This window comes from Dama dama, chromosome 20, assembly GCF_033118175.1.
Source record: "Dama dama isolate Ldn47 chromosome 20, ASM3311817v1, whole genome shotgun sequence".
Taxonomy (NCBI): domain Eukaryota; kingdom Metazoa; phylum Chordata; class Mammalia; order Artiodactyla; family Cervidae; genus Dama; species Dama dama.
This window is the reverse complement of record NC_083700.1, coordinates 115,518,232-115,535,292: the sequence shown is the minus strand read 5'-3', so window position 1 is coordinate 115,535,292 and position 17,061 is coordinate 115,518,232. Positions and strand designations below refer to the sequence as shown.

Here is a 17,061-nt window from a genome sequence, read left to right as displayed (position 1 = left end):
GGTCACACTACACATCAGGTCTGCAATTTTTTAACCAAACACTGTAATCTTTGTCCTTCTAAGCCAGGCTTTCAATGTCTCCAATGTATGGGAAGATCATAGTTTGTTGACTGAACTCCATGAAAATGAATATCTAGAATATCACATTAATTTTTTTTTGTTATGTAAAGAACACTTAGAGATCTACTGCCTAACAAGTTTTAAAGTGTTGACTGTAGGTACAATATTGTACAGCAGAACTCTAGAGCTTATTCATCTTGTTTGAATGAAAATTTATGCCTCCTAAATAATAGCTCTGCCCAGTTGCATTGCAACCACCTGCTTACTGTTTGATTCTATGAATTTGAGTATTTTAGATACCTCAAATGAGTGGAATAATGCAATTTTGTCTTTTGTGATTGGCTTATTTTACTTAGCACAATAAACTCCAGGTTAACCCATGATTTTGCATAGTGCAAAATTTCCCTTTGTAAAAAATGTTTTATTTATTTATTTATTTTAATATGTAATTCTTTTATTATTCTGTAAAAGGTAACAAAATATACAGAATGAAATGTTCCCTTTTTTTAAACTAATGTTACAAACCCACGTTATCGCTTACATATAAATACTATGCTCTATAGCTGATCATTATTTAGGTGTGTAAGTCCAACAATGTAGCCCTCTACCTGTTAAGCAAAAAGAAAAAATTTATCCAGAGTACAGTATCCCGCATTGTTTATCCTGAGGAATCAAATGATCACAGGATTTCGTCAACTGAACTGAAGGCCTGGAGGAAGGAAATGGTGTGCGTGCGTAAGGGATTGCGTCAAACTTTTCACCCTTCAAAAAACAAATATACAGAGGAGGATCCTTCATAGAAATCAAGAAGAAAATCAATTTCAGCTAATTTCAGATAGAAAAAAAGTATGGCACAGAATATAAGCCACGATGTGGTTTTAATTATACTGAATCTGTATCACACATGCCAGCATGGAGGAGTTAGTCATTTCAGACTTTACAGGCATCTTTCCTTAATTGATTTCGTCCTGCTCCAAGCAAAAAAAAAAAAAAAAAAACAGGAAGTGATTCAATAAAAATAAAAATAAGAATCAGGCCTGTTTGGCACTATGATACAATTGGAAAAAATAAACCAGGGAAACTGCCGCCGGTCCCAGCCCCAGAACACTCCCACTGAAGTAACTGCTCTCTTGGTAAAGGACCAGGAGCCGGGAGAGGGTGGCGGCTGCAAGGCCGGGGGCGGCGCGGGGTGGAGCCGAGGCCCGGCCCCTCACATGGCCTCGAACTCGTCGATGCGCTGCTTGGTGTTGCCTTGCCGGATCTGCCGCAGCGTCTTGTACTTGTCCCGGCCTTGCCTCATGTTCTCGTTGTGGATGACGTCGTTGTGGGTCCGCTTGTTCTCGTCTCTGGCCTGGGACAGCTCACTGGTCAGAGTCATCAGCTGCCGCTGCACGCGCTCGTTCTTCTCAGCCTCGGTGATGCGCTTCTCCTCGTTGCGGTCGTCCAGGATGCCCTCGCTGGACAGCTCGGCGCTCAGCTCCGTGCCCTCCTCCTGCGGGCCCTCGTGCACGTGGTAGTTCACCGGCTCGTAGGCCGGCGGCGGCGGGGGCGCGGTCATCACCAGGTGCAGCTCCTCCCGGGTCTTCACCAGGTCATCCTGGGCTTCCTTGGCCCGGAGCTGCCACTCTTCCACCTCGTTCTCCTTGCGCCGCCGCGCCTCCTCCAGGAGGGCGATCTTGGCCGTGTACTCGGCGAGCTCCGTGGCCAGCTGCTCCTGGCTCTTGATCTGGTCGGCTTCCTGCTTCTCTAGCTCCTCCTTGGCGCGCAGCGCGGCCAGGCGGTCAGCCTCCAGGCGCCCCGCCTCTTCCTGGGCCCGCTTCCTCTCCTCCTCCAGCTTCAGGGCTCTCTGGATCTGGTCGGAGAGCTCTTTCTCCGCCTTCCTAGTTTTTTCCTTGTAGTCCTGAAGCCTGAGCATCAGTTCCTCCTTCTCACGCATTATCTGCTCTTTTTCTCTCTCCACGGTTTCTCTCCTCTTCTTTTCGGTTTCCAACTGCTGCCTCTCCAGCTGCTTCTGGTGCTTCTCCTCCCGGGCCTGGGCCTTCATCTGCTGCACCTCAATGGTGTCGGGCTTCCGGCGGCGCATGTACAGCTCGTGGTTCCCCATGCAGAGCTGCAGGATCCGCATGTTGATCCGCAGGCGGGGCGCGTAGAACACGAAGTCAGGAGCCTTCTTGTCGATGGGCTTGATGACAAACTTCTTGTCATTGAAAGAGATGTTCCTGATCTCGCTCCATGGGAAGCCAATCTTTGGGGTCAACTTATCATCTTTCTCATAGATATTTAGTCCAAGGGCATCAACGCCGAGCCAAAGGTCTGTTCCTTTCTTATTTTTTATCTCAAAATAGTTGATCCCGTACATTTCCAGGTCCTGGGTGATCTTCAGGTATTCCAGCATGGCACTGTCTTTGAGCATCCCGCGGTGCTCGGCGTGCCACAACTGGATCCGGTCCTCCCACTGGTCCCTGGTGAGCTTGTGCTGGTCCATGACTCTCTGCGGGATGAGCCGCTCGGAGCCGAGGTAGCCGGCCTTGTGCAGCTCCTTGTTGTAGTCGCCGAACTTGGCCTGCACGGCGTAGGAGCCCAGGAGCACAGCGGTCTCGGGCGGGCAGTAGATCTCGTTGCTGAGGATGCCCTCCTTCACTTGCAGGAAGAAGAGCTTCTGCGTGATGTCCTGGATGAGCTCCTCGGCCATGTCCTCGGGGTAGAACTTGGCCCGGAACTTGAACTGCAGCGGGTTCTCCTTCCTGACCTCTTGGGCGGACACCTTTTTATCAAGTTTCAACCACGTAGGAAATCCTTTGTTATCCACATACTGGAGGCCAAAGTACCACACTCCCCTAAGGCCGATGGTCTTAACCACCTGATCAAAAAGCTGCTTTCCTGTGGTGTTTGGCTGGATGGCGAACTCCAGCTCCACATCCATGGTGGTCACTCGGACGTTGATCCTCTTAAAATGAAATAAATCTGCTATCCCCTTGGCTCATTCTGTCCAGCAGATGGGCACTCGAACACAAGGCAGGCGGACAGCAGGACCAGCCTCTGAGCCCTGGCCTCCTCCGCCCTGGCCCCCGCAGTCCCAGCCCCCAGTATGGAGGAGGCATCCCCACCTCGGTCAGTCGTAAAATGGCTTATTTTTTAACTTAGGAAAGTATGATAACACATTTACAGGAGACTTGGAAAATACAGAACAGGTTACATATAGTTCCACTATATATTATAATTATTTTTTAAGTAGATAAGATTTTTAGTTGGAGTTTCAATATTAATAGAAAAAATTAATTATTATTTCTTAAAAATTAATAGAATAAAAAGACAAAAAGTAAAAGGATATAGTAGACCTGAAAAGCACTATATACCAATTCAATATAGTTAATATTTACACAATTTTCACACAACAGCAGGATACAAATTCTATTCAAGTTCCCATAGACTATAAACGAGGAGGCACTGGAACATATCCAGGGATATAAAACAAGGTGCAGAAATTTCATGGTGTAAAGGCATTGAAATCATACAGAGGCTGCTCTCTTATTACTGTTGAATTATGTTAGAAGTAAATATCAAAAATATTTAAAAATTGCCCACATATTTTCAAGTGCAATGTGACATTTTCCAAGAGAGCTCTTTGAGTTAGCCATTGAAAACCTTGATAAAATTAAAAGAATGGAAAAGCACAGGGCGTGATTGTAGAGAAGAAAGTATTTAAATAAGAAATTAATATCAAAATGATAAATTAATCTCAAAGATATTTTTTAAAAAAGCCCTAATTCTGGAAATTAAATGTCCACTTTTAAATGATGGGTGTGTCTAAGATGCCATAACAACGGAAATTTGAAGACATTTGTAACAATAAAAATGAACAGAGAATTTGTCAGAATTTGTTGCATGCAGCTTCAGCTGCTCAATGCAACTAAATACAACATGGAATCTTGAATAAGGTGTGCAAAGCAAACAATGGACACTAGCATAAAAGTTTGTGAACAAAACCTCCCTTTTCTGAAAGGGTAAATAGTATCCCATTGTATGCACAGACAACAGTTTCTTTGTTCATTCACTTGTTGATGGACAGTTGGATTGCTTCCATATCTTGGCAGTTGTGAATAGTGCAGCAGTGAACATAGGAATGCTAAAATCTCTTCCAGATGCTGATTTCAATTCTTTTGGAAAAATACCCAGAAAAGGGATTCTTCGTTCATGTGCAGTTCTAGTTTTTAGTTTTTGAGAAACGTTTATACTCTTCACATAGACGTGCATCATTCTGCAATCTCATCCACACTGTACAATTTCTCCACATCCTTGCCAAAATCCATCGCCTTGCATTTTCAGTTTTGAAAATAGCCATCCTGACAAGTATTGGATGATATTTCACTTTGCTTTTGGTTTGAATTTCCCTGATGATTAATGATGCTGAGCATTTTTCAGTGTGTCTGTTGGATATTTGTACGAATACATCTTCTTTGGAGAACTGTCTATTTAAGTCCTTAGCCTATTTATGTTTTTGTCGCTATGTTGTGTCCAACTCTTTGAGATAGCATGATCTGCAGCATGCCAGGCTTCCCTGTCCTTCACTATCTCTCAGAGTTTGTTCAAATTCATGTCCATTGAAATGGTGACGCCATCCAACCATCTCATCCTCTATCATCCCCTTCTCCTCTTGCTTTCAATCTTTCCCAGCATCAGGATCTTTTCCAGTGAGTCAGTTCTTCACATCAGGCAACCAAAGTATCAGAGTTTCAGCTTTAGCATCAGTCCTTCCAATGAGTATTCAGGGTTGATTTTCTTTGGGATTGACTGGTTTGATCTCCTTGAAGTCCAAGGGACTCTCAAGAGTCTTCTCCAACAACACAGTTCAAAAGCAGAAATTCTCTGGCACTCAGCCTTCTTTATGGTTCAACTCTCACATCCATACATGACTACTGGAAAAACCATAGCTTTGACTATATGGACCTTTGTCAGGAAAGTGATGTCTCTGATTCTTAATACACTGTCTAAATTTGTCGTAGCTTTTCTTCCGAGTTTTTCTTTCACCCTTATGGCAGAAAGAGAAGGAAAACTAAAGAGCCTCTTGATGATGTGAAAGAAGAGAGTGAAAAAGCTGGCCTAAAACTCAACATTCAAAAAACTAAGACCATGTCATCTGGTCCCATCACTTCATGGCAAATAGATGGGGAAACAGTGGAACAGAATTGATTTTTAGGGCTCCAAAATCACTGCAGATTGTGACTGCAGCCATGAAATTAAAAGACGCTTGCTCCTTGGAAGAAAAGCTGTGACCAACGTAGACAGCATGTTAAAAAGCAGAGACATTACTTTGCCAACAAAGATCCGTCTAGTCAAAGCTATGGTTTCTCCAGTAGTCATGTATAGATGTGCGAGTTGGACTATAAAGAAAGCTGAGTGCCGAAGAATTGATGTTTTTGAATTGTGGTGTTGGAGAAGACTCTTGAGAGTCCCTTGGACAGCAAGGAGATCCAACCAGTCCATCCTAAAGGAAATAAGTCCTGAATGTTCATTAGAAGGACTGATGCTGAAGCTGAAACTGCAATCCTTTGGCCACCTGATGTGAAGAGCTGACTCACTGAAAAAGACCCTGATGCTGGGAAAGATTGAAGGCAGGAGGAGAAGGGGATGACATAGGATGAGATGGTTGGATAGCATCACTGATTCAATAGAGGTGAACTTGGGCAAACTCCGGGAGATAGTGAGGGACAGGGAAGCCTGGTGTGCTGCAGTCCATGGGGTCATAAAGCATCAGACATGATTGAATGACTGAACTGAACTGAATTTTCTTACAAGGAGCAAGTGTCTTATTTTTTAATTTTTTTTCATTTATTTTTATTAGTTGGAGGCTAATTACTTTACAATATTGTAGTGGTTTGGATGGATGAAACTGGAGCCCATTACACAGAGTGAAGTAAGCCAGAAAGATAAAGACCAATACAATATACTAACGCAAGTGTCTTTTAATTTCATGGCTGCAGTCACCATCTGCAGTGATTCTGGAGCCCAAGAAAATGAAATCCATCACTGTTTCCACTTTTCCCCCATTTATTTGCCATGAAGTGATGGGTGTGGATGCTCTGATCTTAGTTTTTTGAATGTTGATTTTTAAGCCAGCTTTTTCACTCCCTTTATCTCTCCCATCAAGAGGTTCTATAGTTCCTCTTCAATTTCTACCATTAGAGTGGAATCATCTGCCTATGGGAGGTTGTTGATATTTCTCCTGGCAATCTTGATTCCAGCTTGTGATTCATCCAGCCTTGTATTTCACATGATGTATTCTGCATATAAGTTAAGTTAAGCAGGGTGACTATATACAGCCTTAACATACTCCTTTCCCAATTTTGAACCAGCCTGTTGTTCCATGTCTAGTTGTAATTGTTACTTCTTGACCTGCAAACAGGTTTCTCAGGAGACAGGTAAGATAGTCTGGTATTCCCATCTCTTTAAGAACTTTCCACAGTTTGTTGTGACCCACACAGTCAAAGTCTTTACTGTAGTCAGTGAAACAGAAGTAGATGCTTTTCTGGAATTCCCTTGCTTTTTCTCTGATTCAGCAAATGTTGGCAATTTGATCTCTGGTTCCTCTGCCTTTTCTAAGTTCAGCTTGCTCAAATTGTAGGAATTCCTTAAATATTTGGAGATTAACCTCTTCAGATATATGTGCTGTGATTTTGCTGAGTTGTGTCCCACTCTTTGCAATCCCATGAGCTATAACTTGTGAGGCTCCTCTGTCCATGGGATTCTCCAGGCAAGAATACTAAAGTGGGTTGCCATGCCCTCCTCCAGGGGATCTTCCTGACCCAGAGATTGAACTTAGGTCTCCTGCATTGCAGGGAGATTCTTTACCATCTGAGCCACGAAGGAAGCCCTATCAGATAGTTTGCAAATATTTTCTCTCATATCCATTTTACTTTGTTGAGTGTTTCCTTTGTTGTGCAGCTTTTTGCTCTGATATAATCCCACTTGTCTATTTTATTTTAAAGTTAGTTTTTACTGGAGTATATTGTGGGTGGGATGAACTTGGAGTTAGGGATTGACATACATATGCTATTGATACTGTGTATAGAATAGATAACCAATGAGAACCTGTTGCATAACTCTGCTCCATGTTCTGCAGTGACCTAAATGGGAAGGAAATCCAAAAAAGAGGAGCTGTATGTGTAGGTATAGCTGACTTTCTTACATATACTGTATGCATATAGCTGTAAAGCAAAGGTAATCAGCTCTATCTATACATACAGCTCCTCTTGCAGCTACATACAGCTCCTCTTTTTGGATTTCCTTCCCATTTAGGTCACCACAGAACACGGGGTTCAGTTCAGTTTAGTCGCTCAGTCATGTCCGACTCTCTGCGACCCCATGAATCACAGCATGCCAGGCCTCCCTGTCCATCAGCAACTCCCGAAGTCTACCCAAACCCATGCCCATCGAGTCAGTGTTGCCATCCAGCCATCTCATCCTCTGTCATCCCCTTCTCCTCCAACCTTCAATCTTTCCCAACATCAGGGCCTTTTCCAATGAGTCAGCTCTTCTTGTGAGGTGGCCAAAGTATTGGAGTTTCGGCTTCAGCATCAGTCCTCCCAATGAACACCCAGGACTGATCTCATTTAGGATGGACTGGTTGGATCTCCTTGCAGTCCAAGGGACTCTCAAGAGTCTTCTCCAACACCACAGTTCACAAGCATCAATTCTTTGGCACTCAGCTTTCTTCACAGTCCAACTCTCACATCCATACATGACCATTGGAAAAACCATAGCCTTGACCAGATGGACCTTTGTTGGCAAAGTAATGTCTCTGCTTTTTAATGCTGTCTAGCTTGGTCATAACTTTCCTTCCAAGGAGTAAGCGTCTTTTAATTTCATGGCTGCAATCACCATCTGCAGTGATTTTGGAGCCCAAAAAAGTCGGACACTGTTTCCACTGTCTCCCCATCTACTTCCCATGAGGTGATGGGACCAGATGCCATGATCTTAGTTTTCTGAATGTTAAGCTTTAAGTCAACTTTTTCACTCTCATCTTTCACTTTCATCAAGAGGCTCTTTAGTTCCTCTTCACTTTCTGCCATAAGGGTGGTGTCATCTGCATATCTGAGGTTATTGATATTTCTCCCAGCAATCTTGATTCCAGCTTGTGCTTCATCCAGCCCAGCATTTCTCATGATGTACTCTGCATATAAGCTAAATAATCAGGGTGACAATATACAGTCTTGATGTACTCCTTTTCCTATTTGGAACCAGTCTGTTGCTCCATGTCCAGTTCTAACTGTTGCTTCCTGACCTGGGTACAGGTTTCTCAAGAGGCAGATCAGGTGGTCTGGTATTCCCTTCTCTTTCAGAATTTTCCATAGTTTATTGTGATCCAGAACATGGGGTAGAGTTATGCAATAGTTTTTCATTGGTTATCTATTCTATACACAGTATTAATAGCATATGTATGTCAATCCCGAACACCAAGTTCATCCCCCCACCCCCTTCCCCCACATGGTGCCCATACATTTGCTCTCTTCATCTGTCTCTATTTCTGTTTTGCGAATAAGAATATCTATACAGTTTTTCTAGATTCCACATGCATGTGTGAATATACAATACTTGTTTCTCTCTGTCAGTTTACTTCACCTAGTATGATAATCTCTAGGTCAATCCATGTTTCTGCAAATGGCGTGGTTTTGTTCTTTTTAATGGCTGATTAATATTCTGTCACATATATGTACCACATTGCCTTTATCCATTACTCTGTTGAGGGACATTTAGGTTGATTCCACATCCTGGCTATTGTAAATCATCCTGCAATGAACATTGGGATGCATGTGTCTTTCTGAATTATGGCTTATCCTGGGTATATGCCCAGCAGTGGATTGCTGGGTCATGTGGTAATTCTACTTTTTAATTTTTTATGGAACCACCACACTGCTATCCATAGTGGTTGTATCAATTTACATTCCTCCCACCAGTGCAAGAGGGTTCCTTTTTCCCCACACCTTCTCCAGCATTTATTGTTTGTAGGTTTTTTAAATAATGGCCATTCTGACAGATGTGAGATGATACTTCATTATAGTTTTGATTTCCATTTCTCTAATAGTTTAGCATTTTTCCAAGTGTTTGTTGATCATCTGTATGTCTTCCTTGGGAAAATGTCTATTTAATTCTTCCAACCCATTTTTTTTCTTGGATTGTTTGTTTTTTCGATATTGAGCTGCATGAGCTGTTTGCATATTTTGGAGATTAACCCTTTGTCACTTGCTTCATTTTCAAATGTTTTCTCCCGTTCTGAGGGTTGTCTTTTCATCTTGTTTATGGGTTCCTTTGTTATACAGAAGCTTTTAAGTTTAATTAGGTCCCATTTGTTAATTTTCATTTATATTTTCATTGCTCTAGGAGGTAGGTAGAAAAAGAGATACTACAATCTATGTCAGAATGATCTGCCTATGTTTTCTTCTGAGAGTTTTGTAGTGTCTGACCTTACACTCAGGTCTCTCATCCATTTTGAGTTTATTTTTGTGCGTGGTGTTAACGAGTGTTCTAATTTCATTATTGTGTAAGTAGCTGTCTAGTTTTTCCAGCACCACTTATTGAAGAGGCTGTCTTTTCCTCACTGTGTACTCTTGCTTCCTTTTTCATAGATTAGGTGATAATATGTGCACGGGTTTATCTCTAAGTTTTCGATCCTGTGGTTTATATTTCTGTTTTTGTGCCAGTACCATGCTGTGCTGTGCTTCGCCACCCAGTCATGTCTGACTCTTTGCAACCCCATTGACTGCAGCCCACCAGGCTCCTCTGTCCATGGAGATTCTCCAGGCAAGAATACTGGAGTGGGTAGCCTTTCCCTTCTCCAGGGGATCTTTCCAACCCAGGTCTTCTGCATTGCAGGTGGACTCTTTACCATCTGAGCCACCAGGGAAGCCCAAGAATACTGGAGTGGGTAGTCTATCCCTTCTCCAGGGGAGCGTCCTGATACAGGAATCGAACCGGGGTCTCCTGCATTGCAGGTGGATTCGTTACCGGTTGAGCTACCAGGGAAGCCCTTACTGTCTTTTTTGTAGCTTGTAGTATAGCCTGAAGTCAGGGAACTTGCTTACTCTAGCTCTGCTTTTCCCTCTCAGGATTGCTTTGGCTATTTAGTCTTTTGTGTTTCCATACAAATTATAAAGTTTTCTGTTTAGGTTCTAAGTGTCATTGGTGGTTTGATAGTCCCACTGTTTAGTTTTCTTTTGGTTGTCTGTACCAGGACCAATATCTTGAAGCTTTTCTCTTATATTTTCATCTAGGAGTTTTACCATTTCGTTTTCATGTTTAAGCCTTTAATCCACTTCAAGTTAATGTTTGTGTGTGGTGTAAGATAAGGATCCAATTTCGTTCTTTTGGATGTGATATACAATTTTCCTAACACTGTTTGTTGAAGAAACTATGCTTTCCCTATTATGTATTTTTGGCACCCGTGTCAAAGATCAGTTGATCATATATGCACTGATTTCTTTCTGGGATGTCTATCCTGTTCCACTGATCTATAAATCTGTCTGTATGCCAGTATCATATGCTTTTGATTATTGTAGTTTTGTAATATGTTTTAAAACTAGCACATGTAATACTTTCAACTTTGATCTTGTTTTATAAGAATGATTTGTGTATTCATAGTCCTTTGTGATTCCATATGAATTCCAGAAAAAAAATTTTCTATTTCTTTAAAAAGTGTCATTGAGATTTTGATAGAAATCGTGTTTAATCTGTAGATCATTTTAGGTAGTATGGGCATTTTAAGAATATTAAATCTTTAAACAGTGATTGGAATGACTTTGAAGGTGGAGGAATGGGCTACAAGCCAAGGAATGGAGGCAGCCTCTAGGAGCTGGAAAAGGCAAGGAAACTGATTTTCCTGTAGAGCTTCCAGGAGGAACACAGTTCAAGAGACAATTTCATTTGACCCATTGAAACTGACTTGGGGCTTCTGCCTTCCAAAACTGTAAGAGGATAAACTCATGCTGTATTTTTTTTTTCAGTGTTAAATCTTTAACAGTCTCATGCTGTACTGACTGACCTAGCTGGGCAGGACAAAAAGATATTATCTTTTTGGAGAAAAACACATTAACATTTTACTACTGTTTGCTGTGTGATTCTAATAGATACATTTTATCAAGTGAAAACATTGCCATGAAGTTTCATGTAAATAATACTTTAGCTGGATTACCTAAGTTTTGATATGCAGAGTTTTCAGTATCATTTAGTTTTACCTCCTTACCTTTCCATTGTTTCTTCTTTGACTTGAGAGTTACTTAAAAGAATGTGTCTTAAATTTCCCAATATTTAAATTTTATTTATGAACATCTACTTAATAATATTTAATTGTAGGTTCCTCTGTTGTAAATTAATTGACCATACGTGTCAGTTTATTTCTAGGTTCTCTAGACTGCTTCACTGATATACATGTGTGTTTTTATGCCAATATCATTCTGTTTTAATTACTATATATTAATAGAGTTTGACATCAGCAAGTGTGATACCTTCAAATTTGTTCTTTTTCAGTATTGCTTTAGTTATTTAGAATCTTTTGTGACTCCATACAAACTTAAGGATTTTTTTTTCTATTCCTGTGGAAAATGCCACTGACAGTTTATTATAGATTGAATTGAATTCCTTCAGGTGCTATGGACATTTTAACAATCCTTATCCTGTCAATCCATTGTTGTTTTCAGTCGCTCAGTCATGTCCAACTCTTTGTGACTCCATGGACTGCAGCACACCAGTCTCCCCATCCTTCACCACCTCCCAGAGCTTGCTCAAATTCATGTCCACTGAATTGGTGATGCCATACGGCCATCTTATCCTCTGTTGTCCCCTTCTCCTCCTGCCTTCAATCTTTCCCAACATCAGGGTCTTTTCTAATTATTTGGCTCTTCACATCAGATGGCCAAAGTATTGGAGCTTTAGTTTTAGCATCAGTCCATTAACAGAGATTATATTTCCATTTATTTGTGTCTTCAACTTCTTTGATTAATGTCTTATAGTTTTCAATGCACAAATCTTTTACCTCCTTGCTTAAATTTATTTCTAAGTATTTTATTCTTTTGATGCACTTGAAAATGAAACTGTTTTCTTAATTTCTCTTTCTGATAGTCCATTATTGGTGTACGGATATGAATGGGTAAATGCATTTATCAGTGATAATTGATAAATGCACAAAAATAAACTTTTTTGTTTATTGATTTTGTATCTTGTAAATTTACTGAATTCCTTTATTGGTTCTAAACATTTTTGGTGGTATATCATGGCTTTCTATTAATATATTTAAGGTTTTGTCATCTGTATGTAGAGATGATCTTATTTCTTTCTGATTTAGATGTCTTTTATTTCCATTTCTTGCCTAATTGTTCTGCCCAGAACTCCCAGTACTATGTTGAGTATAAGTAGCAAGAATGGGCCTTCTGTCTTTTTACTGATCTTAGAGGAAAAGATTTCAAATTTTTATTGTTAAGTATGATATTAGATGTGGGTTTGTCCTTCGTGGCCTTTATTATGTTAAGGTATGTTAATTCTATATCCTGCTCCTTGACAATTTTTATCATGAATGGATGTTGAATTTTATCAAATGTTTTTTCTGCATCTGTTGAGATAATTTTTATCTTTTATTTAATGTTTATATCATATTGATTAATTTGTGGATGCTGAACTATCTTTTCACCCTTGAAATAAATTCCACCCATAGAGGATGAATGATCCTTTTAATGTATTTTTAAGACTGATTGGCTAGCATTTTGTTAAGGATATTGCATCCATGTTCAGCAGGAATTTTAGCTTGTGATTTTCTTTCCTTGTAGGGTCCTCTTCTGGTTTTGGAGTCAGGGTAATGCTGGCTTACAAGCCAACAGTTGGGAAATGTTCCCTCCTCCTCCAGCTTTGAAAGAATTTGAGAAGGATTGTTATTAATTTCTCTTTAAATTTTTGGTAAACTTCACCAAAAAGAATGATTTTCCCTTTGTAAATCTGGCTAAGAGTTCATCTAGAGAGGAATTCCAGTCCAAAATGGTGACATCGGAGCCTCCAAAACTCACCTCCACCCACAGACACACCAAATCTATACCTATACGTGGAAAAAATTCTTCTGGAAGAAATTCAGAAACTAGCTGAGAAACACTTTGGGCAAATGAGAAAATATTTACACAAAAATGGGTAGGAAAGGCTGAGATACGTTCTCATGATCGATCCCACTCCTGACACAATGATTATTATTGGGAGGGAACTTACAACTCCCCTGCTTCTCTCTGAGGAACAAATGATTTGGACTCAACATCTAGCAACCTCTAAGACTTCATCTGAGAGATGGGTCCCCCAAACACCTAGGTGTGAAAGCCAAATGGGGCTTGCATGCACAAGACTCACAAGCCTATAGTAAACAAAGAATCAGCTCTTAGTGGGCCCACAAAGACTCACTGTGGCTCTTCCCCATGCCTCAGCAGAAAGGGAACAGACAGAAATATGCATTTCTCAGTCTTCCTCTGGAAGATACATATTTGTATACTTCAAAAGCTGCTACCTGAGGGTCAGATTTCTAAGTTAGTCTACATCTAGGGAATGACTACAATCATCTCTAGATAACAGAGAAAAAGCAAACATCATCTTTGCATTCTCCCTGTAGCCACAACAAACTGGCAATATTTCCCCAGAAGGAGTTTGTACACACATCTGGCACCCTGGCGTTTTTGGCTACCACCCAGAACATATACCTCTTGACTGGTTCTAGTGGCCAGTAGGGATTATGTTCATCTAATGCACAGAAACCAATGCAGAAGGTCAAGAAAACGAAGAAGCAAAAGACTGTATTCTAAGCAAAAGAACAAGGTAAAACTCCAAAAATAGACTTTAGTAAAATGAAAAGATGTGATTATCTGATAATGAGCTCAAAATAATGATAATAAAGCTGCTCACCCAAAGTCAAAACAATGTATGAACAAAGTGAGAATTTCAAGAAAGTGATTGAAAATATGTGAGAATATTCCTCAGAGCTGAAGAATATGTTCACTAAACTAAAAAATTCAATAGAGGAGTTCAGCAGTAGACAAGATCAAGTGGGAAAAGGATCAATGAACTTGAAGACAGAGCAGTGCAATTCAATCAGTTAGAGAAACAACACTCCAGTCATGCCTGACTCTTTGCCACCCTGTGGACTGCAGCCACCACGTTCCTCTGCCCATGGGATTTTCCTGGCAAGAATATTGGAGTGGGTTGCCATGCCCTCCTCTAGGGGGTCTTCCTGACCCAGGGATTGAACAAGCATCTCCTGTGTCTCTTTCACTGGGCAAGCCACTGGGGAAGCATGGTAACTACAAGGTAACTCAAGGTGACTACATGGTAACTCATGGTAACTACAAGGTAAAAACCCATCATAGACACACAGAAGATAAAAAGGAAAGGATCCAAGCCCACCACCACAGAAAATCATCAAATCACAGAAGAGAGAGAGGGAAAAGTACTGAAACAAAGGAATTACAGAACAGCCAGAAAACAATTAACAAAATCACAGTAGTAAGTCCATATCTAAAATAACTCTAAGTGTAAAAGGGCAAAATTCTTGTAAGGGCAAAATGCTTTAATCAAGAGACGTAGATTGGCCAAATGAATGAAAAAGAAAAATACAGCTATGTGCTACCTACAAAAGACTCACATAATGTGTAAGAACTCATACAGATTGAAAATGAATGGATCGAAGTTATTTCATGCAAATGCAAACTGCAAGAAAGCAGTAGCTTTTATTATTTCAGACATAGCAGACTTTAAGCCGAAGATTATAAGAGACAAAACTCCATATATAATGATAAGGGAGTCAATTCAACAAGAGGATACAATATTTAAAAATACTTATGCACCCAACATGTGATTAGTCGCTCAGACTCTTTGCAACCCCATGGACTGTAGCCCCACGAGGCTCCTCTGTCCATGGGGATTCTCCAGACAAGAATACTGGAGTGTACTGCCATGCCCTCCTCCAGGGGATCTTCCCGACCCAGGGATCTAACCCAGATCTCCCACACTGCAGGCAGATTCTTTACCGTCTGAGCCACCAGGGAAGGCCATATGCACCTAACATAGGTGCACCTAAATATATAAAGTAAGAATTAACAGGCGTTAATGAAGAAACAGACAGTACAATAATAGTAGGAAACTTCAATGGCCCCCTTTCAGCGATGTGTAAATTATCCAGACAGAAAATCAAGAAAGAAACATCAGACTTTAACGTTAGAGCAGATGGACTTAACATTTACCAAACATTCCATCCCACAGCAACAGAATACACATTCTTCTCAGTCACACATGTAGTATTCTCCAGGACAGACCAGATATTAGGTCACAAAAAAATGTTTTAATACATTTAAGGAGGCTGAAAGATAAAGACCATTACAGCATACTAACACATATATATGGAATTTAGAAAGATGGTAACGATAACCCTATATGCAAAACAGAAAAAGAGACACAGATGTACAGAACAGACTTTTGGACTCTGTGGGAGAAGGCGAGGGTGGGATGTTTTGAGAGAACAGCATCGAAACATGTATATTATCTAGGGTGAAACAGATCACCAGCCCAGGTTGGATGCGTGAGACAAGTGCTCGGGCCTGGTGCACTGGGAAGACCCAGAGGAATCGGGTGGAGAGGGAGGTGAGAGGGGGGATCGGGATGGGGAATACATGTAAATCCATGGCTGATTCATGTCAATGTATGACAAAAACCACTACAATATTGTAAAGTAATTAGCCTCCAACTAATAAAAATAAATGAAAAAAAATCTGGTCATTTTTCTTACCTTTTATCTATAAATTGTATAAATAATTGATTTTTCTTCTACTTTTTACTCAGTATTTTGGAAATTTCATGTTTATAGCTATTCTTTTATAGTTTCTCTTGCATATTTAACACATGTTAAACATATTTTATATTGAATCAGAATCTGCTTCCTCAAGAAACCAAGAACATTAGCATGCTCTTTCCCAAAACCAACTACTCTAAAATTAACATTATTTAGCACTTTAGAACCAGATTCCATTAAAAAAAGCAAAACAACACTGTATTACATTCTATATAAAAAGTCGTGAGGCTTAAAAATATGTTTTACATTTTTGTTTTTCACCCTGGCTTCTTTTATCTCCTGTCTCTCTCATTTTTTGAACCATTTATTTTACTGGAGTGTATCACAGACAATTATCTCCTTTACTAGGTAAACACAATGAATCAGAATCTTACCTTTTTGGATCTGTGGCTACCTATACAGGACCACACTTCTCTGGCTCTGAATAGCTATTTTGGCCTGTGGACAAGTACACCCTGAGAAACCTGGGGAGGGACTGGTTCATGTAAATTTGTTCAAGTAGCTCCCCCGTTAACCACTTGGCAAAGCCTTGCAGTCATTTCTGCCTCTTGCGTCTGTTAATAGAACACCAGTCATGCTTATCTTCATAGAAACCTTCCCCTGCATATTAGGGGGTTTTCATCTGCACTGTCTTGGTCACTTCACAGGTCTTTTTCTTTCTGAAGTAATCTATAAAATATCTGCTAGCTGATGACATTATTTCTGATTTTCCTTAATTATTAATGCAGTTTTACATTTCAGAAATGATCTTTTCTGTCATTTAATGGAATCTGGAATGGACACAAGAAAAACCAAACGTGTTTATTCAGCCATCTGTCCAATACAGTTTCAATTTGTATAACAATATAAGTGACACCTATTATTTGGATTTTTAATCTGAATTTTTATTAACTTCCAAATTAATTAATTTTTATTCAATAAAGAAGAGATTAAAAAAGATTCAGAGGGTTAAAACTGGATTTTAAAATTTCTAAGCACATGAGTACTAACATGGAATTCTCCAGGCAAGAATGCTGAAATGGGTAGTCATTTCCTTCTCCAGGGGATCTTCCCAACTCAAGGACTGAACCTTCATCACCTGCATTGCAGGCAGATTCTTTACCATCTGAGCCACCGGGGAAGCCTGGTATATATTTGAGTGT

General features: G+C 40.3%; 1 protein-coding gene across 1 annotated transcript; it reads right to left on the bottom strand.

Annotated features, from left to right (window-relative positions):
- Positions 1 to 1,241: 1,241 nt before the first annotated feature.
- LOC133041681 (ezrin-like) lies at positions 1,242 to 3,016 on the bottom strand. The gene has a single exon (XM_061122639.1). The coding sequence runs from the start codon at positions 2,981 to 2,983 to the stop codon at positions 1,271 to 1,273; it is 1,713 nt and encodes a 570-aa protein (XP_060978622.1). The 5' UTR covers positions 2,984 to 3,016; the 3' UTR covers positions 1,242 to 1,270.
- Between the last annotated feature and the right edge of the window lie 14,045 nt (positions 3,017 to 17,061).

Coding starts and splice junctions, on each gene's coding strand:
- LOC133041681 (XM_061122639.1), bottom strand. CDS start 2,983: ATGGATGTGGAGCTGGAGTTCGCCATCCAGCCAAACACCACAGGAAAG.